Below are 23172 nucleotides of genomic sequence, written 5' to 3'. Positions count from 1 at the left end.
CCACTTCCAAGTTAGTCTTTTAGTACACAACGATGTCTGCGTTTAAAGACTGCGTCTTTGCACAAAACGAGGACTAAACATTTTAGCCACAATTTATTTTATTTTTTTTTACATTGGACGCACATTGGGAAGGATTACTTTGTGGCCAGCATGGCCATGAGGAATACATATGAAGACCAATGACTTTAAATGTACAATTCATTGATATCAATGTATTGAGATCGACTTGAAAACAATCAGAATGACAAAGGTAAAACTGTAAATGTTACAAATGTTGTAGACTGCTGCAGACCACTTGATGCCCAGCAGCTTTTAGTTTTCTGGCTGTAGAATCTAAATTAAAAAAAATAATAGTAATAATTCCTTGTTAAAATGTAAATGAACATACCCAAAATATCATTTACAAAAGTCACGTCACACAGAATGCACTTTGTTAGCGTGTTTCACAAAGATACCACATGTGTTCCAGGTGCAACAGGAAGGCCTAGCCTGGTCTAAAGCCTACATGGTGTCTATGCCTGTCAGTACTGTAATATCTTATAATAAATCACCCCGAGGAGCTGACTTGACAGTGCACTCTCTGGTACTGTGGGGAAGGGTTTCTCCAGCTCTTTATGCAGCAGCACTCCTCGCCTTGGTAAAACCTGCAAAACGAGACCAAAGAGACACATGAGTGTCTCATGCTAAGTGAGAAACGTGGTTATGAGTATTTACTGAAGACAAATATAGATCCTACTTGTTTAAACGCAGCTCCTTGTCTATCTCCTCCAGACTCTTCCCTTTGGTCTCTGGTAGCATGAAGTAAAAGAAAAGCCCAGCGGCCACAGCGGTCATCCCATACAGGAGGAATATCCCCGACAGACCGATCGCATCTGTTGATCGAAAGCACAGTTCACTCTCTGCTGGCCATCATTTCAATACGTCACTAAGGTGAAATGTGACCATCGTTTGTAAGAACGGATATCAATTCAGCAATGAACCCTTCTCTGCAGTTATTTTATAATCTTAGACTGTTAAATGCTGAAGCTAGAGTTGGTTCTTCTTAATTAATTAATACAATATTTATTAAAATTCTCATTACATCCCAACAGCAATCAATGAATCAAATGCTCAGACAGAAAAAGAAAACAATCTGACGTCTGTGGCTGTCACAGGACTGCAATAAGCTCTGTGTCTGCTGTGTTTAATGAGGCAAGTTCGCCATATACTACCTAAAAGTATTTGGTGTTTTATCTTAACACACAAGACTGAGTTTAAAGTTCAGAGTCACTGGGACCTCTACACTGCAAACATGTTGAGTTGTTCATGAAATCAATCACTTTGTGGCTTTTTTCCAGTTCCAGTTACTTTTTTATTTCTCACTCCTTTCCTTACATGGAATGCTAATGGAACGGAACCACCGTTGCTTTTATTATTTCCACCTGCACTTTCCCCACTGTGACAAGTCAAAATGTCCACCGTGAAAATGGTGTATGGGAACTCACCGATACAATTCAAGAAAGTAAATGTGACCAACAGGTTGGCAGCCCAGTTGAAGCAGTTGGTGAATGCGAATGCCCTTCCTCTGATAGCAGCTGGAAATATTTCACTCAGGAGAAGCCAGGTCACTGGTCCAAGACAAAAGAAAGTGCTTAACTTCAGAGCTCTAATAAAACACTCGACAGGCTTCATGTTGGATAAAGTTATTTTTAAAGACGGTAAAGCTACATTAGGCAGCTTTGCATCTTAGCAGATTGAAAATGCGCATCAATTTAACCATGTATTTAATCAATCTTGCCTCATGAAGCTTTAAATGCACAAAAAACGCCTCGTTTTGAGAGAATATACCAACTTGGTCCAAATCCAACGGAGTATGCACCGACAACAGCCATCATACACACGAGAATGATCCAGTTCACAACCGTGCCATGGGCGCTCGGAGGAGGTGCCAGAGGATCGTCCGGTTGTTTCTGTCCAACTTCATTGAGAACTACATCTTCATCTTGTGTGTTGTTATCGAGGAGTCTTTGTCTCTCGTGTAAAGACGCTTCAAAAACGGATCGATTACCAACAGTTAGATGAGGCAGGTTGGTTCTGTTAACGTTGAAGTCCTCAGAATCACAAGGCCTCCTGGCATTCATCGATGAACGTCCACTGAGGAGTCCGATGGTTATCAGACACAGCGCCATAACAGAGCATCCACTGATGAGCAGGGGCCTCCGCCCCACCCGGTCCGAAAACACCATGGAGGTCAGAGTAGCGACCACTTTGACGAACCCCAAGCCCACAGACGCCAGCACCGCCGAGGCATTGCTGTGAAACCCCACAGAGTGGAAGATGGTGGAGGCGTACAGGAGGACATTCGGCTGGCCTGTGAACTGCTGAAAGAGCACCAGTCCGAGGCCGATGACGGTCCGAGTCCTCATGTTGTCTTTGCGCTGGAAAAGGTCCATACTGTTGAACTGAACCTTCTTGCTTTCCATGCTGGAGCCGACTTTTGAGTCATCTGCTTCGACAGTATTCATCAGGTTGCTTTCAGTTTGAAAACAATAACTTGGGCTTGAAGATTCCTTCGTGCTGGATGGGAGGAACCAGATAGAGACCAACTGAATCATAGTCGGTACTATGGCTAATCCAAACATCCACTTCCACCCTCTTTTAGAGTCGGCCAGGATGTAGTTCATGGCGTAGGCTGCCAGGATGCCCACGGTGATCCCGGCTTCATACAGCGTTACCAGGAAGCCCCTGCGATCCGGGGTAACTATCTCGGACACAAAGATGCAGCAGGACATGGAGGATATACACATGGCGAAGCCCACCGTCATCCTGCCCACCACCAGTGCCGAGTAGGAGCCGATGAGCAGAACCAGGCTGCCGGTGAGGATCAACACGTTGCCGAGGAGGATGGAGTTCCTGCGGCCCCGGTGGTCGATCAAGCAGCCGCCCACGATGGAGGCGAGCAGAGCTCCTATCAACAGAGAGCTGACCAGAGCCTCCTGCTGGACACACGAGAGTCCGAACTCGGCCTTGAGCTGCAGCAGAGCGCCTGAGATGATGCCCAACTCATAACCAAAGACCAGGCCGCCCAGAGTGGACACCACGCTGGCCAACAGGAGGATGGAGCTACCTATGGTGAAGGAGAACAGTCAGAGGATTTACTCTGAGCAAAATATGTACATTTACACACAAAAATAATCTCGAGGGTAAATGTATGAATTTGATGTTAATCTTTCAACTTCATGAGGTTTCTGTTAGATCATGTAGATTGATTCGCTGTGAGACTGTGAAATCCGCTGTCAAGGCTACAGACAGATCTGAATTGCCATTAGATGCAGTACCACTAATGACCACTAGATACTGACTCCAAAAGACAGCAGCTCCATAAGTATCCATTAAAACAAAGAAATACAAAGTCAATCTTCTTGTTTCCTTTCAGGTAGCAGATTCGTCTTCTTAGTGTCCATTTAAAAGATGTTGAGTTTCATAATGGTTGAGTGAGGTACATTTTAGAGCTTCATTAATCTCTCCAGATCATAGAATGTATATGCTCCAGATAGCAGCAAGACTATAGATCATATCTTCAAAATGTGCCTTCAGGAAGCTATGGATGATGTCATAAATGGTTGAGCAGTGGTTTCCACTTTGGGGGGCCAAGGAAGAAAAATCCTATGAAGGTGTGCTGTGGCTTTTATAAATTTGTGTACCACTGCGATGGAGCCATGTTTTTGCGACTGTGTTTTACAGCCATTTTTTACTTTAAAATCTTCAAAATTGTGAGTTTCTTCTTGTAGATTCACCACTTTAATCTCTGAGAATATCCAAAAAAAAATCTTTTAAATTTACGACTTTCACCTCTAAAATTCGGAGTTTTATCTCAGAATATACCCTCTCTCCCTGGCTCCGTAATTTAAGATTTTTTACCTTCATTAGCCCTAAATATGCAGTTTTATATTTTTCTACAGTCTATAAGTGTAAAAGTGTGACTATGTAGCATCACACTGATCTGGATTAAACTTTAAGAATGAATGTTGCTGGTGAGATTAGAACAGATTCAGCCAGCATGCAAACCTCTGAAGCAGGAACCTTTTGTTCACACAGTACAAGCAGCACAAGGTGCTCAGGTACAACAAAACAAAAATCCGGCAACATTTTTGTTCCATATTGTTCACGGTTCTTTACAAATAAATAAAGTTAAGTTGTTGCAGTCTGTAGATTTCCAGTGTTTTCATTAGTTTACAGTTCGTATTTATTTGAGTGAGTTCCAAGTGAATGATCATCGTTCATCCCTTCAACTGCTCTGCAGCTGCCGCTCACATTAACCTGAGAGTCTTTCATGTGCACTATCTTTTGACACAAATGCAAATGAGAGCTGCTGAATTTCATTAAAGAGTACTCTGTGTCCCATTTATATGAGGAAAGATGAAGCTTAGAACAGCTCATACCGACTGCAGATACAGTTACGTTTGACATTTAATTGGTTGATTTGAATAGTTTGGTGATTTTTAATGACCCTTGATGGTCTAAATGTAGCTTCAACTATCAGCAGCTGCGATAGTCAAACAGTGTATCACAGGTCACACAGGTCCCTACAATGCATCTGTTACATTTTGCTTGTCTTTACACCAGAGCAGAACTAAACACGCTGCAGGGCAGTCCGTACAGAACGGCATTACTTTGTAAAACCACTCACCCATTGTTGTTGTCCTGTTACCTTCACATTTCAGTCAGCCTCTGCATGTCTGCGTTCATCTCTCGGAGGAATTCCGCTGTGAAATATCAGCAAAACTTAATATGATAATACAAATTGTAATAATATTACGGACAATCTCCGGGTCCTGCAGAGCCCTCCTGGTCTGGCACCTGTCTCGTGTCCTGCTGCTCATATAGACTGTTGCAGCCCCGTCGCCATGACAACCCTCTTGTTGATTGCCATGATTTCATTCGGGGGTCCACTCGAGATGGGCTCAACAGAACTACACGGCTGTCTCACTCCGTTTTTAGTCTCATATCAACATCTCCTGCAGCAGCGGGGACGAGGTGTGTGAATGTGCACAACATCTGAGGAACTCTTGTTCCAAATGGACTGAGAGACGGACTCATCGTTTACGGTTCTGGTTCGGTGCTGACTGGACTTTTTTGATATATTATTTGATATTTGATACTCAAAACAATATGTGGACGAATACAGAAAATCCCCCAAGTGTCACTGTAGATGTTCCCCATCAGGTATATAAATATACATATAAATTGTGTTTGAGCTGAAAAGGGGTATTTTGGGGGTTCAGTTACTCTTGAAGTTTAAGGAAGTATTATCACCAAAAATATACTTCAAAGTATTAAAGGCAAAAGTAATTATGCAGCAGAATGGACCCTACAGACATTAGATTGTTCATCACCGCAGTATTTTATACTATTTCACTTTACTTTACATACTGCTGGAAAGTTTCATATAGCAACCCATCATAATGTCTGAGCTTTATGGAGACGCTTTATCTGCAAATTATTCAGTAACTGTTGTATAAAAGAAGTGCAGTATGAAGTAGTTCCTCAGTCAAAACTGTTGTGGAGTAGAAGTATAAAGTGGCATTCAATGGAAATAAAAAGTAAAGTAGCTATATTGAGTAAATATACTTAGTTACATTCCGTCGCGGCCCTGAAGAGAATAAATAGACAGAGTCTCCGGTATTAAGAGTCCTGTGTGTTACTGCGCTGATAGTTCAGCTGTGGACAACAGGCCCGTTATCCGTCCACTGCTTTTCCGTGCAGGACTTGAAGCAGTTGTTCAAAAGGGACAGACGGACGTAACAGTCTGCTGCATGGCTGCGTTGAGCTCAGGAGACACTTTAGTCCGGCGTGGACTGCTATATTGTCGGCTATGAGACATTCCGGGAGGAGACATGGACTCACCGTGAGCAGCAGAGCGGGTAGTTAAAGAGATGCTCCTGGAGAAAAACTTGCGTCCCTTCAGGAAGTCGGAGCGACGTGGCAGCGGTGTCAAGTTACAGGAGAGGAACTCCTGACTGTCCCAGGACGGAGAGCAGCAGAGAGGCTCAGAGGACCGCATCATGTCATTATAGCTGATCTCATATAATAATCATATCATATATGAATGAAGAAATAAGCAGTTCGTGTGTTTCAAAACTGACCACAATTTGTAACTGAATACATTTACTGAAGGATTCCACAGTTTTGAGGTAGGCTATGGAATACCATTTCATTTAATGTAAAAAAAAAGAGAAGATAAATACAGAAATAAATAAATACGTCTATGAAATACGTTTGGAAGTCAACAAATGAGGCAATACATATATAAATAAAAGTAAATGTATATATGAGCCAATATAGATGAGCGCACTCGCCAGCTAGTTATTGTGCTTCGGTCTGAATCTGAGATAACCACGCCCACTTCATTTCAATGTACGATGGAAATAAAAATATCTGTGGAATAAATGTGGAATTATGAAATAAAATACTTTATTTGAGTACGTTACTGTTGTGCTGCTTTATACTCCCACCACCCAACTACATTCGATGGGGAACTATTGTTCCTTTTACTCCTTTACATTTATCTAACAGCTGTAGTTACAGTTCAGATTAAGATCACAAACATTTTACGGTAACAATTACAGTAATGTCATTTTCTGAAGTTACCAGATTATTCTGTTATTTGTCTTTTACAATTAGTCACTATGTCCACATAACTGATGATTATTTATCCAAAAATCTCAACGTGTTCATATTTTGCAAAAAAGCATTCGTACAATATCGATATCGAGGTAATTGGTCAAAAATATTGTATTTGATATTTTCTATATTGGCCAGCCCTACAGGTGATCAACATATCAAAAATGAGTTAATGGTTGCTTCACCTCATCCAGCTACAACATGAAAATGGTGCTTATAGTAATACATCCGTGTTAAAAATCCAACACTAATATAACATTGAGAGGTTGCTATAAATACGTACCTTCGTGGTGACACTTTTACGGTATTGAATGCGGGACTCTTACATGTACCACAGTATTTTCAAACGATCACTTACATTGTTGTACTTCTACTCACACTGAAGTAGAAGATCTAATCACGTCACAGTACGATTGAAAATATAAGCCCGTTTTGGCAATTCCACTACTGCTTCCATGGCGTCCATGTCCCTCTGTCCTCTCTTTTTCTTCTAAAGTCAGGTTTGTTGATGTTCTGTTAGCCCTCAATTATTTGTCTGGTTTTGTTGTTATCCACGCTGAGTGGTGAAGCCAAAGATCATATTACACATTACGAATGATGAAGTTCATAACTGACTGAATAACTAATTAAAAATGTTCCACAGTTATATATTAGACATTTGACTCAATTTAGATGTCGTCTAGTATTGGTTATTATCATTATTTGGGTTTAAAGCATGTACAGAAGCAGAAGTAGGTCCAACAGCAGCAGTCCTACTAAAGAGTACAACAGCAGCAGAAGTAGTCCTACTAAAGAGTACAACAGCAGCAGTCCTACTAAAGAGTACAACAGCAGCAGAAGTAGTCCTACTAAAGAGTACAACAGCAGCATAAGTAGTCCTACTAAAGAGTACAACAGCAGCAGTCCTACTAAAGAGTACAACAGCAGCAGTCCTACTAAAGAGTACAACAGCAGCAGAAGTAGTCCTACTAAAGAGTACAACAGCAGCAGAAGTAGTCCTACTAAAGAGTACAACAGCAGCAGAAGTAGTCCTAAAGAGTACAATCGCAGCAGAAGTAGTCCTACTAAAGAGTACTACAGCAGCAGTCCTACTAAAGAGTACAACAGCAGCAGTCCTACTAAAGAGTACAACAGCAGCAGTCCTACTAAAGAGTACAACAGCAGCAGAAGTAGTCCTACTAAAGAGTACAACAGCAGCATAAGTAGTCCTACTAAAGAGTACAACAGCAGCAGTCCTACTAAAGAGTACAACAGCAGCAGTCCTACTAAAGAGTACAACAGCAGCAGAAGTAGTCCTACTAAAGAGTACAACAGCAGCAGAAGTAGTCCTACTAAAGAGTACAACAGCAGCAGAAGTAGTCCTAAAGAGTACAACAGCAGCAGAAGTAGTCCTACTAAAGAGTACAACAGCAGCAGAAGTAGTCCTAAAGAGTACAATCGCAGCAGAAGTAGTCCAACTAAAGAGTACTACAGCAGCAGTCCTACTAAAGAGTACAATCGCAGCAGTAGTCCTACTAAAGAGTACAATAGCAGCAGTCCTACTAAAGAGTACAACAGTAGCAGAAGTAGTCCCACTAAAGAGTACTACAGCAGCAGTCCTACTAAAGAGTACAACAGCAGAAGCCTACTAAAGAGTACAACAGCAGTAGTCCTACTAAAGAGTACTACAGCAGCAGAAGTAGTCCTACTACTACTACTGTAAAGAGTACAACAGTAGCAGCAGTAATAGTCTACTAATGGTATTCATAGTAGTAACAGCACTCATTTTTCAGCAGCAATATATAGTAGTAGCAGTACTATCAGTAGTGATAGTAATAACAGACACTCTAGAGGTAACAGATGCATCTTTATTGAAATTTCTAATCTTATGTCTAACAATAATGAGGATTATTAGTTTATGTCTGTGTTCTTGTTTCTTCCTGGGAGGTCAGGCGTCGGAGGTCAGGGGTCAGTCAGGCTACAGAAGAGCACCTGAGCAGCAACAAGTCGTTCCTGTCCTCCTTGAGGAGAGCAGAATAAGGAGCATGTCCACAGTCCAATGTTGTCTGCCTGCATAACAAAGAGAAAAAAAAAAGAAGCCGCTCATTTCTTCTTGCCCGCTCTCTTCCCTTCTCCTTTCTTCGGTTTCCCTTTTCCTCTCAGTTTCCTGAGGCGATGCATCTCCTCCTTGAAGTCCTCATGCTCGTCTCTGAGAAGGAAGAGCAAACATTGTAACAAACATTCTCACTGGCTGCTCAGTCTTCTTGATAACCCATGTATTTTACCGGTTTTACCCTCAATATAAAGCCACTTCCTGTATCGATGTTTCACATTGAAAACTCTTCCAGCAGAGCTAAGGGCATAAATGATCAAGCAGGTCATTCTGAGTACCTGAACAGCCCCATGAACCGGAGCTTCTGGGTCATGGCGTAGTAGATCTTGTGCTGTGGGTACCAGTCGTACACCTCCTTCCTCTTGGCCATGGGAGGCTCCTGGAACAGCTGGACCACCTTCATAGACCTAGAGTCTGTCGGACGCACCACCTCCCCAAAGATCTGTGCGCTCAGTCTGGCCATGCGCACGGCATAGCTGGACAAGCCGGCCATGACCGCTGAGCAGAGCAGAGAGAGGACTTCACCAGTGGCTTGAAGATCAAATAGAAATCATAGAGAACATGTGTCAGACTGACCGACCAACTTCATACTCAGACGTCTGCTGTTGCTCAACAGATAGCAGACACAACATGAAAACTTCGAAATCCGAGTTAATGTGTTTTTTGCATATTAGGATTTAAAGACCAAAAAAACCCACCTCATTTGTATTTGTATTTATTTTGGACCAACATCACTGTACTGAACCACATTTGATAGCTTTCTGATTATCAGAGAACCGTGATGATATTTGTTGTGTTAAATATTCAGCATACTTATTTTAGCAATAAAATACAAATCCTGCACAGTAGTTAGATTATCAAAGATTAAACTAAATGCGGTACAACATGTATTTGGAGGCCATGTCTTTAAAAGAAAGTAGGAAAGCGAGCAGCCAGCGTCTGGTCTCGTGCTAGCATTCTACAGCATACAAGCGATCATATTGACGGTGTTATGCATGTGTGTCCGTCCACTTCTGTTAATTACCACACTGACGTAACACCGTGGGTTCATGTTAGTGATGTTTTACTCATTGTATTGAAGCCAATCTTTCTTAAAACCCTCACACAATCAGAAACTACACTTCCCTGGTGAACAGCCATGAACGAATGAATGAGTCACGTTCTTACACGGTTCTTACCTGCAGTCTGAGAGGACGTCCACGCCGTTCTTTAGTGAAACTCACTAAAGGCCGGTAAACGCAGGAACCTCTAAATGACGACTACTGGAGTTCCGTTCAGTTCACTAACGTTTTGGCTCACATTCACCTTCACGCGCACCACACTGCCATCACAAGCGCTATCGCGCATGACACATTTTCCGTGGAGCTGATTGGTTAGTTGTCCTCACTTCCTATTTAATGGTAAAGTGGTATTTCTATTTCCAACACGAGCCATATTCCATAAATTACACATGTATACATCAATAAGTTGTCATTAAAACTTAAATTAACACAGACTTTCCGTATTTTTAAGTCTGGTGTAACTTTTTTGCGATTAAGCGCTAGCAGGAAGTCCGTCGCTTTTAAGAGGTCCGTGGGTTTGACAGGTGATGCACAAAGTTCCGGTTATCCGTCGGCTGAAGTGCACTCATCGTGGAATATACAGCGATTTGAATTATGTGTGTCAATATGTATTTTTACCTGAAAATAAAGCCACAATATAAACGGTAAGATATCATTTATCATATCATATTTAAAAATAGCAGGATACCAGGTTGTATATATTCTCCAACACAAGAAAACACTGAGAAATCTGAGAATGTAGATTTTATATGTATGAAACCCTGAATTTATCTTGAATTTGTATTTAACGTTATTAATAAAGTGACCCACAGCCATGATCTGTGAGCAATTGAAGGTTCATTAAAATTATGAGTGAAGCAAACTAGTTTTGCAAATACATGTTAGCTCGACCCAGGTGTCTGTTTGTAGGTATTTTAGCGAGTGTTCTGTTCTATGCTGTTGATAGGAGCAGGATCAATAAGTTCATCAAGATCTCATACACAGTTGTTCTGGAAACAATTAATGGAATTGTTAAGTGGCAAATCCACAGCAATGCTTACTATTGATCATAATAATATTATTTTTTCTGAAGACAAAAAAGTTAGACCCAATGATGAATGTTTTACTAATTCCAGCCAACTTCTTTATTCATAGGTCAAAAGTTTTTAAGACCCCACCTCGCTTCATGTGCTACTATAATGAAAGTCAACTCTATATTAAGTCCCTGCAATTAATGAAATCCAAATATTAGAAATTATTTATTTTATCTATATTAATTAATCTATCTAATTAATCTAATCTATGGCTATTATACATTATTTTGTTATGTTTCTATTTATTTATTAATCTTAAATAAGTATCCTACTATTATTATGCTATTTGTTTTTGCTTGTGTACATGTTTTATGTCAAATTTGGTATGTGTTGAGTTTAGAGGATGTTGAATTTGTATGTGTAATGATTGCCTCATTTTTGTAATTGTGAATATGTGTGCCTCCTAAATTAAAAGTTAGGGGAATGCATAAAATTAAGCAATTTAAATGAGCGTTTAGTTTACATAAATATCTGTGTACGTAGATTTAGAGCTGGTTACGGTAAAAAGCAACTAGCAAAACCTTTCTTTTTCACTTGACCGTGCCAGTGGGACATCTCCCTCTGTAGGCAGTGTGTGTTTCATTGGTGGCCGCTAGGTGGCAGCCTGTAGAAACAGAGCAGAGGAAGCAGGAGGGCTGAGGACAGCAGACAGCAGAAGAAAAGCGGAAGTAAACATGGCTCAGGAAAAGAGCATGGCGATCCCAGAGTTCCTCAGTAAAGCAGAGCTAATAAAACAAGGAGCAGAAGCTCGGGTGTACCGGGCAGAGTTCTTGGGAAAGCCGACTATTGTGAAAGAAAGGTTCCCAAAGCGTTACAGACACCCGGTGCTGGACGAGAAGCTGACCCACCGAAGGACGGTGCAGGAGGTCCGCTCCATACTGCGCTGCCGGAGAGCAGGCAAGTTCAACAACAGCCAACCCTGCTGGTCTCAACCAGTCTGGACACAATTCTATCAAGTCTAAGGTCTGAGTGGCTTTGACGAAGCGCACCATCGTTATCAAATGAGAACAGTTCAAGAAAAGAAGCTAAAGTAGCTTCAACTCAGCCAACCGGTGCTACAACAAAATATTGTTCCGTTACAAGCGATGGGTTGACGCAGTAATAATAGCCGGGGGAGAAGCCCTCGCAGTCTCACACACTCATCACCAGGTGACGTGGTTAAGTCCCTGAGGGTTCAGGGTTTAAGGCCTTAGAGATTGAGCCACAGTCCTCTGTAGATCGTATCACATTATAAATACGTTTTTTGTCTTCATGGGATTTATTGATATCGAATAACTACATCCTTAACATTTGATACCAGAAAACACAGGTTTTTGTATCTTCATACAACTCTCCTTCAACTTCTCTCCTCAGGCATATCTGCCCCTGTAGTCTACTTTGTGGACTACACATCCCACTGTATTTTCTTGGAGGAAATCGCGGGTTCCTCGACTGTACGCGACCACATCGCCTCCACTCGGCAGTCTGATTGTAGTAAGGAGCTGGGGTGGCTGGCTGAGAGGGTGGGCCAGATCCTGGCCAAAATGCACGACGAGGACGTCGTCCACGGGGACCTGACCACCTCCAACATGCTGCTGAGACACCAGGAGGACGGGGAATCCGAGCTGTTCCTCATCGACTTCGGCCTGAGCTACATCTCCGCCCTGCCGGAGGATAAGGGGGTGGACTTGTACGTGCTGGAGAAGGCCTTCCTCAGCACCCACCCGAACACAGAGACTCTGTTCGAGAGGCTGCTGAAGAGCTACGCGGTGGCGTCCAAGAAGTCCTCGTCGGTCATTAAAAAGCTGGATGAGGTCCGGTTGAGAGGGAGGAAGAGGTCGATGGTGGGCTGATGATCTGTGCTGTGTTCAGGGACAAGCCTCTCTGGAAATGATGTTATAATAATAAAGTTGTTATTTTGAAAATAAAAATGTAATAAATGTTTTATTTCTTTGATATAATAAAAAGATGGGCTTTTTAATGATGTTGGTTGCATTCACTTTGAACAAAGTGTCTGCTTTGACTGTAAGTTGTCGTTGGAATCTAAATTAAATATATGTTGTATATGAACACTGTTTTGGCTCATGTTTGTTAAAAGTTGTTTTGGGGTTACATTGTTTGGATGTAGAAGACAGCAGAGACCGTCAGGTTTCTACACCGAATCAAGCAGTGCCCTGATATCTGCCCTACACCTCAAAGCAAAATTATATCAAAATATGTATTTATTATATAACTAGAGCCTAGAGGCTTTTGAATATAATGTTGTCATAGAAGGAAACTTCAAACACACCCTTTTAAAAGCACATTAAAAGCAAAATGTATAAAGTGAGGAATAATAAATATAAATATTTTTTGTGTTAATATGTAATGAAGTATGCACAAATAAACTATATCTAAAATATAATATACACTACACACTAGACACTCAGACCTTAAAGATTGTATACAGTGTGTTGAAAATCCATTCATTACATTCATTATCTATGTAATTTGCTAAAAACTTGACAAAAAATTGAATAAGATACATCAGCATTCCAACTTCGATACCATTATTTATATCTTAGACTGACTCCATACTAAGACACCTCTTGTTGGTTTAAAACCCTCTGAGGTCTGAGCCATCTTTGGTTCGTCTGGTCTCCTTTTGTAATAATGCACGTATGACCTCAACGCCGTAATACACAGCATGTTATACAAATATCGTAGTATTGAAAGGCTTAAAACTGAAATAAAGAATGTCATAGTATAGTATGCCATAAAATGTCAAAGTATCGTTTGTCATGAATGTCATAAAATATATGATAAAAGGTATACAATAAAAATGTATCGTATGCCATGAAGATGGGATGAAAAATGTCATAGTATAGTATTCCATCAAAACAACAATTTAGTATCTCAAAAAAATAAAATATCTTTTAAAAAGTATTGTATAGTATGCCATAAAAATATCATAGTATAGGAGGCAAAATATACCTTAAAAAAGTATTATATATATATATATATATATATATATATATATATATATATATATATATATATACTGTATGTACATATGTATATATACAGTATATAAATGTCATTATAAAGTGTCATGATATACTATGCCATAAAAAATGTCATAACATAGTTTGCCAAAACGATGTCCTTAAAAAGTATTATACTAGTATGCCATAGAAATTTCATGAAAAGATATCATTGTATAGTATGCCATAAAAACGTAATGGAAAATGTCTTTGTATAGTTTGCCATAAAATATCATTAAAAACATCATATATCATAGAATGTCATAAAATATCATTGTATAATATGTCATTCAGATGTCATAGCATTCTGCGTATGGTTTGGACTATCCTACATTTATAAACCACAGTGGCTGAATGGTTAACATGTGCTGTCACTGGAATGTCCGTGGTCAGATTTCAGCTGGGAGCCTTTATTGCATATAAGGCAAGTAGCTGCAACACAACTAATTACCAGCCTGAAGCTAACTCTCTTCACATTTTTCCTGTCAACTTCGGCTAAATGCCTCACATTAACACATGTGTTTTTACACCAACAGTGGCTGGTGCAACGATGTGTCAGTGATTCTACAGCACTGTTCTCCTGATCTGGAATCCTTCATTATGAACTGTAAACCATTTTACTCCCCCCGCGAGTTCGCTTCATTCATTCTGATCGGTGTCTACATGCCGCCGCAGGGTAACGTGCAGGAGGCACAGCGGACACTCGCCGATCAGATACGGTGTGTGGAGCGGACCTACCCGGACTCTCTAGTTATTGTCCTTGGGGACTTTAACAAAGGAAACCTCAGCCATGAACTACCCAAATACAGACAGTTCATTAAATGCCCTACCAGAGAGGAGAACATTCTAGACCACTGCTACACCACAATCAGCAGGGCCTATCACGCCGTCCCTCGTGCTGCACTGGGACTCTCTGACCACGTCATGGTCCATCTGATTCCTGCTTACAGGCAGAAATTAAAGCTCTGCAAACCTGTGGTGAGGAAATTCAAGAAGTGGACCAGTGAAGCTATGGAGGACCTTCGTGCGTGTTTGGACTGTACAGACTGGGATGTATTCAGGACTGCTACCAACAGTCTGGATGAGTACACAGAGGCTGTAACGTCATACATCAGCTTCTGTGAGGACAGCTGTGTTCCATCAAGCACCAGGGTGAGTTACAACAACGACAAACCCTGGTTTACAGCAGAACTCAGAAAGCCAAGGCTGCAGAAAGATCAGGCTTTTAGGAGTTGTAATGGGAAAATATGTCATAGTCTCATGTGAAGGTTTAAAGAATGTAAATCCTAAAAGAGCAGACACCAAACTGTAGTTTCAGTAGATGACTTTAATTAGTTTAGTATCCAGGTGTCTTGTTATCTGTTATCATTGTGCACTGTTTCTTTCTTCTTCGTAAGACAGAGACACAGAGAGGCCTTGGGTAACAGAGATCCTCTGTTTGAAATACTTTTACTTCCTTTGCTGACGCATTATCTGAAGTTGTAAAGGCGTAAACCTTTGCATGCACATATGATGTGTGAGGGTAAAAAATGTCTGTTCTGTCTCTGCAATGGTCATTTTAACAGTGTCACAGTGGCTTCAAAGGAAGCATCTGCTGTGAGTTTAAACTGTTTATTGTAAGGCAAACTGTGAACAAAGGGATTTGTAAACAGGAGATAAAGCATCTTCCTGACTGTCTTAAATGAAGTATACTAAGGCTCGAAGGATGACCTGCCTTTTATTGTGTTCTTTGTGTATTCTTGTTAGCTAAGCAGATAACAGGAAGCTGTCTGAGCATAAATGTCCATGCATTGTGACTGTTGGGTAGAGCACTCCTCCAGATGACTGCAATGTGTCTGTGAGACTGTTCTCTTTGCTTGCAAGTAAATAAATTGACTTTACAAACCTTGATCGTTCATCAAAAACTCTGTTTACTTTATATTGATTGAAAACCTTCACTTTCTTCTCCCGACTAGTCATAAGAAATATTCCACAACAGAGTGGGGACAAGGACTTGTACAAAGAGTCAAAGTACAGGTTTAGCAAGGCGGTGAGAGATGCTAAACGACTGTACTCTGAGAAACTGCAACATCAGCTCTCAGCCAATGACTCTGCTTCTGTCTGGAGAGGTCTCAGACAAATTACCAACTACAAGCCAAAAACCCCCCACTCCATGAACGACCTCCGCCTGGCAGACGAGCCGAATGAGTTCTACTGCAGATTCGAAAGACAATGGGACAGTCCTGACTCCATCCCCCACAGCCCCATCAACCAGCCCCAGACCACCAGCTGGTTGGGGGCTGGTGGTCTGGGCTCCCCCAGCTCAGCAGGGGCCACCCTGGACATGATCTGTTTGTGCCCCTTCCATCTGGCAGGAGGCTGCGGTCCATCGGAACCAAGACCTCACGCCACACAAACAGTTTCTTCCCATCCGCAGTTGGGCTTATTAACAAAGCCCGGGTCCCCCACTGACTCTGACATCCCCAGGACATTTCCTTCTGGTCTCTCCCCTGCAGATCCCTGTTTCTTTATTTAAACACTCTCGTCACTTTTAACATTTCACTTACACTTCACTTGTTTTACAGTCCTGGTATCTGTTTTGTTGTGCACTTTATTTTATATTTTATATTTTATTCTTTATTGTAAATTTTAACATGTTTCTATTTCTTGCACTGTGTTGATTGCTGATAGTTTAATGTTATTATTTATTGTTAAATGTTACGCACCAACCGCCACGACAAATAGAGGACAAATAGAGAAAAAGAGGCCTAATAAAGTGTGTGTGGCCCCCACATGAGCACCTCATGGCTGACTCCAGGTATGTGAAATTTCCCCTATATACTAATATGTATATACAGTCCTTGCATAAGTATTCACCCCCCTTGGACTTTTCATTTTGTCATGGTATTACCACAGATTAAAATGTATTTCATTGGGATTTTGTGTAATGGACCAACAAAAAATAGTCCATCATTTGGAAGTCGGGGGAAAGTTTACATGAATTTCAAAATGATTTACAAATAAAAATCTGAAAAGTGTTGAGTACATATGTATTCACCCCCCTGAGTCAATACTTGGTAGAACCCCCTTTCGCTGTAATTACAGCTGCAAGTCTTTTGGGGTATGTCTCTACAAGCTTTGCACATCTAGAGATGGAAATGTTTGTCCATTCTTCGTGGCAAAAAAGCTGAAGCTCAGTCAGATTGGATGGAGATCGTCTGTGAACAGCAATTTTCAAGTGTTGCCATAGATTCTCAATTGGATTTAGGTCTGGGCTTTGACTGGGCCATTTTTAAACATTAACATGCTTTGATCTAAACCATTCCATTGTAGCTCTGGCTGTGTGTTTAGGGTCATTGTCCTGCTGGAAGATGAACCTCCACCCCAGTCTCAAGTCTTTTGCAGACTGCATCAGATTTTCTTCAAGGATTACCCTGTATTTAGCTCCATCCATCTTTCCCTCAATTCTGACCAGTTTCCCTGTACCTGCTGAAGAGAAGCATCCCCACAGCATGATGCTAACACCACCATGTTTCACTATTGGGATGGTGTGCTCAGGGTGATGGGCAGTGTTGGGTTTCCGCCAAACATAGGGTTTTGCATTGAGGCCAAAAAGTAAAATTTTGGTCTCATCTGACCAGAGAACCTTCTTCCACATGTTTGCTGTGTCTCCCACATTTCTTATGGTTCACTTTCAACAGCGGCTTAAAGGCCAGATTTGTGGAGTACACGACTAATAGTTGTCCTGTGGACAGATTCTCCCACCTCAGCTGTGGATCTTTGCAGCTCCTCTTTGGGCCTCTTGGTTGATCCTCTGATTAATTTTCTCCTTGTACCGGGCCCCAGGTCCGTATTGTGAATTCCTATCGGAATGTTTCAGAGTTCTTATCAAGTCTAGTCCTTAAAACGGACAAAGTAATTATTGTAGGTGACTTTAATATTCATGTGGCTGTCGATAATGACAGCCTTAGTACTGCCTTTATCTCATTACTAGCAGTCAGAGTGTACAGAAACTCACTCACTCTTTTAACCTAAACCTTGTTCTGGCTTATGGCATTAAAATAGAAGATTTATAGTCTTTCCACAGAACCCTCTTATCAGACAATTATCTAATAACTTTTGAATTTCTACTACCAGAGTGTACGCCATTAGGCAAACGTTAGATGTCAATCTGATGATGCTGTAGCTCAATTTAAAGAAGCGATTCAATCTGTATTTAACTCGATACCATGTCTCAATATAACAGAACTCCTGTGATAACTTTAATCCGTCCCAGATTGATCATGTGCTTCAGGTTCACTGAGTGACACTAGACTCTATTGCGCCTCTAAAAAAGAAGATGGTAAAACAAAGGAGAGTTTGTGAGACTCAGTGTGGTCTGGGTGGGGTGGAATCCAATCTGGATGGGGAAACATGTCAGGATTATTCTGATCTAATTTGAGATAGCGACCTACTTCTCCTGTGACAGTGTCTCCTATCCATCTATACATCAATGATTTTGTACAGGTCAAGATACACATGCAGACATAGGATTATGTAAATGCTAACAAAATGGGGATGAGAATCTGGACCAACATCGCTCTAGGTTGTTGGTATTAGGGAAGGATGACGTAGTGGGGATTGAGTCTGTCGTCAGTGCAATCTGAGTAGCAATAGTTTCTGTCATGCATGAGTCAGCAGGATAGGTACAACAATTATACAGGCTAGAAACAAAAAACACATTGTGGCACTGGGGCCTCATCGTCCTGGTTGCCAGGGTCTTGGGCATTCCATCGTCATCCAACGGTGGTGAATTTGCCTTTTCACTTGTGTAGGTGTTTCTCTTGTTCCGTGTATGGTGTTTTGTATTAGTCAGCGTAGCCACAGGATCGGCGCTTGTCTCTCGAGTTGAACACTGGAGAGGATCATTCAGGCACTGATAAAACATGTTTTCATAATCAGACAGGGCCATGGGACACATGTGTGGTCTAATAATTAAGTTGGATGTGCATTCCAGTTTGTTCAGGACATTGAACATTAGATTCTGGATACATAAAGTTTGCATGCGCAGACACAATATCATGGGCCATGGTTATCAGGTGTGTTGCTCTTCTGGATGTTAACTGAAAAAAATATTCTAACTCATGATATATGAAGTATGGCTGAATTAACACAGTGGTGAAGCTGAACAGATCATTTTAATTCTTTCCTACTTTTATCAAATATCTACTTTGGCTTTCACAACAATCTTTTTCTTCTTCTTCTTGTTTGAGATTTATTGGCGGTTGGCAAACAATGAATTAGTGCATTACCGCCACCAACTGGTATGGAGTGTGGATCAGGATGTCTAATAGGCTACTTATATACAAAATTAAATTCAAAAGGAAAAGAAAAAAGAAACAAAACAAAACAACGAACAATCTTTTTCAATCATGTTCAAGAATGAAATGCAAAAAGCCATTGAACTAGCCTTTCCTAGTTAAAATAATGCAGTGGTCCCTCATGTCAGATAATTAGCCACACCTGACTTCAACTGCTCACACCTGTGTCCAGTTAATCATCAAGGTAAAATGGGTGAGCTTAAAAAGAGCTTCAGTGTGGCTTCAGTAACTTCCTGTTTTCAATCTGGTTCAGTTGTGTGGTTTTGTATGAGCTGACAGAAGTGATTGAGTTTGTCGCTTCACTGGCCTACAATTGCGGCTGAAGCCATGGGGTTTCTCTTGAGGTAAGTTTTAAACATTATGTTAAATTGTTTAAAGTTTTTCCACTCATTAGTAAATTATAGTAACTCTGGGATGTCTTGTCTAGATGGTTTCTGTTGTCCTTGCTAGCTGTTGGAAGACATCCAGCACATGGTAAGTTTAGTCAAGTTGTGAAGCTTAAATATTTGAATGCATGGACTAACCTCTCTGCTCTACAGGTCTCAGTATTGTATCTACTAAAAAGCATGGAGACAATGAAGTACCAGTTGCAGGCAATCAACTAGATGCAAGTGGCTTTAACACTTGGGACAGATATTCATGGAGCATTTGGCCATTTGGTGGTGGTTCAACCTCAAATGCATATAAGGCAAGCAGCTACAACACCCCAACAATTCTTAGTTAACAGCCTAAAGCTGAATCTCAGCAACCAAACCACCAGTCTGTGCAACAAGTCCAATATTCATAAAGTTATCCTCAACAGCCACAGGTACCAGAAACTGGTTATAAGCCTCAGGTGCCCCAGCAGCGTGGCTATCCTCCCATTGTGCAGCAGCAGCAGCCTGGCTATCCTGCCGAGGTGCAGCAGCAGCAGCAGCAGCAGCAGCCTGGCTATCCTCCCGAGGTGCAGCAGCAGCAGCCTGGCTATCCTCCCGAGGTGCAGCAGCAGCAGCAGCCTGGCTATCCTCCCGAGGTGCAGCAGCAGCAGCAGCAGCAGCTTGGCTATCCTCCCGAGGTGCAGCAGCAGCAGCAGCCTGGCTATCCTCCCGAGGTGCAGCAGCAGCAGCTTGGCTATCCTCCCGAGGTGCAGCAGCAGCCTGGCTATCCTCCCGAGGTGCAGCAGCAGCAGCTTGGCTATCCTCCCGAGGTGCAGCAGCAGCAGCAGCCTGGCTATCCTCCCGAGGTGCAGCAGCAGCAGCAGCCTGGCTATCCTCCCGAGGTGCAGCAGCAGCAGCAGCAGCAGCAGCCTGGCTATCCTCCCGAGGTGCAGCAGCAGCAGCAGCAGCCTGGCTATCCTCCCGAGGTGCAGCAGCAGCAGCAGCAGCCTGGCTATCCTCCCGAGGTGCCTGAGCAGCAGCAGCAGCAGCAGCCTGGCTATCCTGCCGAGGTGCCTGAGCAGCAGCAGCAGCCTGGCTATCCTGCCGAGGTGCCTGAGCAGCAGCAGCAGCAGCCTGGCTATCCTGCCGAGGTGCCTGAGCAGCAGCAGCAGCAGCCTGGCTATCCTGCCGAGGTGCCTGAGCAGCAGCAGCAGCAGCCTGGCTATCCTGCCGAGGTGCCTGAGCAGCAGCAGCAGCCTGGCTATCCTGCCGAGGTGCCTGAGCAGCAGCAGCAGCCTGGCTATCCTGCCAAGCAGCCCCAGCCCCCCCAGCAGCAGCCTGGCTATCTTCCCACGCAGCCCCAGGTTCTCCAGCAGCTGCATCACACCCAGGTTCTTCAGCAGCCTGGTTCTCCTGGTCAGCAGCCCCAGGTTCCCCAGCAGGTGCCTGGCTATTCTGGTCAGCCGCCGCAGAAGGTGCCTGGCTATTCTGGTCAGCCGCTGCAGAAGGTGCCTGGCTATCCTCCCAAGGTGCAGCTGCAGCAGCAGCAGCCACCCCAGGTTTCCCAGCAGCCTAGCTATCCTGGCCAGCAGCAGCAGCCCAAGGTTCCCCAGCAGGTGCCTGGCTATCTTCCCCAGCAGGTGCCTGGCTATCTTCCCCAGCAGGTGCCTGGCTATCTTCCCCAGCAGGTGCCTCAGGTTCCCCAGCAGTCCCAATGGCCTTCCTACATGCCCCAGATGCCACGCTGGACTCCCCAGCAGCCACGCTATCTGCCCAAGCAGCACCAATGGCCTTTCTACATGCCCCAGATGCCACGCTGGATTCCCCAGCAGCCACGCTACCTGCCTAAACCATCCCAATGGCCTTCCTACATGCCCCAGATGCTACGCAGGATTCCTCAGCAGCCACGCTACCTGCTCAAGTAACCTCAGTAGGTAAGCTATGATCAAGTCTTAGTATTGGCAATATTTTCAGCATTGGTGAGTTATGTGGCCAACTTGAATTTTTTCCAGGTATGGCTTCACTGGATGTCATGGTAACAACATTGAGTGTTCAATCAAATCCAGAGCAGCAATGGGCAGGGCAGATAAACTCAACAATCTGAGAATCAGGCTTTGAAGTACTGACCTTCCTTTCAATCCATGTTTTGTGTTTCAGGCATCGCAAAAATGGAGATTTTTCGAAGACTGCTTCCAACTGAGCCATTGTATTGACTTATAAAATTAAAATAAACTCACATTTGTATCCTGTGATCTCTTCAATGAATCTGATTATTTTAGACAACTGTAAAGTTTAGCGTCAAGTAGTGATCTAATGGACTAGGCGTCTCATTTATAACTGTTGCACATGCACAGAACGGGGCTTGAAAGAGGGGTGCGGCATTTTACTGCGATCGATAAAAAAAATCTATCCTCCCAAGCATCAACTGCAGTTTACCTATCATCCAAAGCAGCCACACAATAGTCATTATTAAACTTTCGCCGAAGAAGATTAAATTAGGTAAACTGTGATCATGTCGTATTAGCCATCTCTTTTGCATCGGTGAGTAAACGGTGCAACTTGTATTTCTTCCAGGCACAGCGCCACTGGAGTTCATACTAACAATGGGTATACATATGGTCTTCAATCAAATCCAGAGCTGCAATTGGCAGCAGTCTGATTTCAGGCTTTTAAATACTGAATGCATACTAAGGCATTGCAAACCCTGGAGGTTTTACAAAGACTGCTTCCAACTGAGCCATTGTATTGACTTGTCAAATTAAAATAAACCTGCCTTTGTATCCTGTAATCTCTTCAATGAATATTTCTTAGTTGGTTGAGGTTTCAGATATACTCCGTGTATCTAACCTTGTTTTAGGCCTGTTCATAACTCCACTGCTGCACACCCTACCAACACCTCAATTTCTTTGGTGATCAAGAAATTGATATTATATTATTGATCAGAAAAAATGTAGGGTGTGACTATGTAAGACTGATAAAATACCCTTCGTATCTGTTGTAATGGTAATTTTCTACTTAGTATATATTTCTACTCAGTATATTGTATTCATGCATAACTTCACCGTGACTCTGTTGTGCAGAAGAAGAATTCTCCCTTGCCTGTTCACAAAGATAACTAACTGTTGTATGAGTGTTCCACCACCAAGGCCTGTGGGCCGCTTGCTTTGGTTGCTGACCGTTTGTTTTTGAATGTTCCTATCAGTCTGAGGCTGAAATGTCTAACATTGGCCATCGGCCCCCACCTTTGCTCATTCTCTATAAAGAAAGCTTGTTCACTTTTTTCTTGGTTCTTCCTCAGAGACTGTACGCATTCTGTTGTGATGATTAAACTTCTCTGCACAGAGAATAAATACTTAAAAGACAACCTGGTTTTTGGTATTTTGTATTTCAGCATGAAAAGACTCACGCAAAGCGGGTATAGGAATTTTTTCCATTACAATGTTCCAAAACATCAGCCATCTTTGACCAAAGGTTGCTAGCATGACTGTATTGTGGGCAAAAACTGTTTAAAATGTATTTTGTAATGCACGACTGTTTAACACAGAGAGGCTGGAGGACAGACTTGGTAAACCCACGCAAGAGGGTG

At 42.4% G+C, this 23172-nt stretch overlaps 3 protein-coding genes across 3 annotated transcripts; 1 reads left to right on the top strand and 2 right to left on the bottom strand.

Annotated features, from left to right (window-relative positions):
• Positions 1-547: 547 nt before the first annotated feature.
• On the bottom strand, positions 548-6043 carry slc2a10 (solute carrier family 2 member 10). Its single transcript, XM_076096733.1, has 5 exons — positions 5887-6043; positions 1832-3106; positions 1485-1607; positions 737-872; positions 548-644 (listed from the first exon to the last, which is right to left on the bottom strand). The coding sequence occupies exons 1-5, from the start codon at positions 6041-6043 to the stop codon at positions 548-550; spliced, it is 1788 nt and encodes a 595-aa protein (XP_075952848.1).
• Positions 6044-8496: 2453 nt separating this feature from the next.
• On the bottom strand, positions 8497-10107 carry mrps33 (mitochondrial ribosomal protein S33). Its single transcript, XM_076096868.1, has 3 exons — positions 9934-10107; positions 9034-9286; positions 8497-8851 (listed from the first exon to the last, which is right to left on the bottom strand). The coding sequence occupies exons 2-3, from the start codon at positions 9246-9248 to the stop codon at positions 8746-8748; spliced, it is 321 nt and encodes a 106-aa protein (XP_075952983.1). The 5' UTR covers positions 9249-9286; positions 9934-10107; the 3' UTR covers positions 8497-8745.
• A 1419-nt stretch (positions 10108-11526) lies between these two features.
• Positions 11527-12938, top strand: tp53rk (TP53 regulating kinase). Its single transcript, XM_076096867.1, has 2 exons — positions 11527-11786; positions 12243-12938. The coding sequence occupies exons 1-2, from the start codon at positions 11564-11566 to the stop codon at positions 12719-12721; spliced, it is 702 nt and encodes a 233-aa protein (XP_075952982.1). The 5' UTR covers positions 11527-11563; the 3' UTR covers positions 12722-12938.
• Positions 12939-23172: the final 10234 nt, after the last annotated feature.

The sequence above is a fragment of the Anarhichas minor genome, unplaced genomic scaffold, assembly GCF_050575085.1.
Source record: "Anarhichas minor isolate MPS153535 unplaced genomic scaffold, ASM5057508v1 ptg000023l, whole genome shotgun sequence".
Lineage (NCBI taxonomy): Eukaryota > Metazoa > Chordata > Actinopteri > Perciformes > Anarhichadidae > Anarhichas > Anarhichas minor.
Note: the sequence above shows the minus strand (reverse complement) of the source record. Positions and strands in the feature narration are given on the sequence as shown.

What these genes read in the sequence shown, in the direction of transcription:
- mrps33 (XM_076096868.1), bottom strand. Translation starts at nt 9,248, where the DNA reads ATGGCCGGCTTGTCCAGCTATGCCGTGCGCATGGCCAGACTGAGCGCA. An exon ending in CGGTTCATGGGGCTGTTCAG is followed by an intron (nt 8,852 to 9,033) that starts GTACTCAGAATG and finishes CTTCCTTCTCAG; the next exon opens with AGACGAGCATGAGGACTTCA.
- tp53rk (XM_076096867.1), top strand. Translation starts at nt 11,564, where the DNA reads ATGGCTCAGGAAAAGAGCATGGCGATCCCAGAGTTCCTCAGTAAAGCA. An exon ending in ACTGCGCTGCCGGAGAGCAG is followed by an intron (nt 11,787 to 12,242) that starts GCAAGTTCAACA and finishes TTCTCTCCTCAG; the next exon opens with GCATATCTGCCCCTGTAGTC.
- slc2a10 (XM_076096733.1), bottom strand. Translation starts at nt 6,043, where the DNA reads ATGCGGTCCTCTGAGCCTCTCTGCTGCTCTCCGTCCTGGGACAGTCAG. An exon ending in CTCCGTTGGATTTGGACCAA is followed by an intron (nt 1,608 to 1,831) that starts GTTGGTATATTC and finishes GTCTTGGACCAG; the next exon opens with TGACCTGGCTTCTCCTGAGT. An exon ending in AAGGAGCTGCGTTTAAACAA is followed by an intron (nt 645 to 736) that starts GTAGGATCTATA and finishes CTCGTTTTGCAG; the next exon opens with GTTTTACCAAGGCGAGGAGT.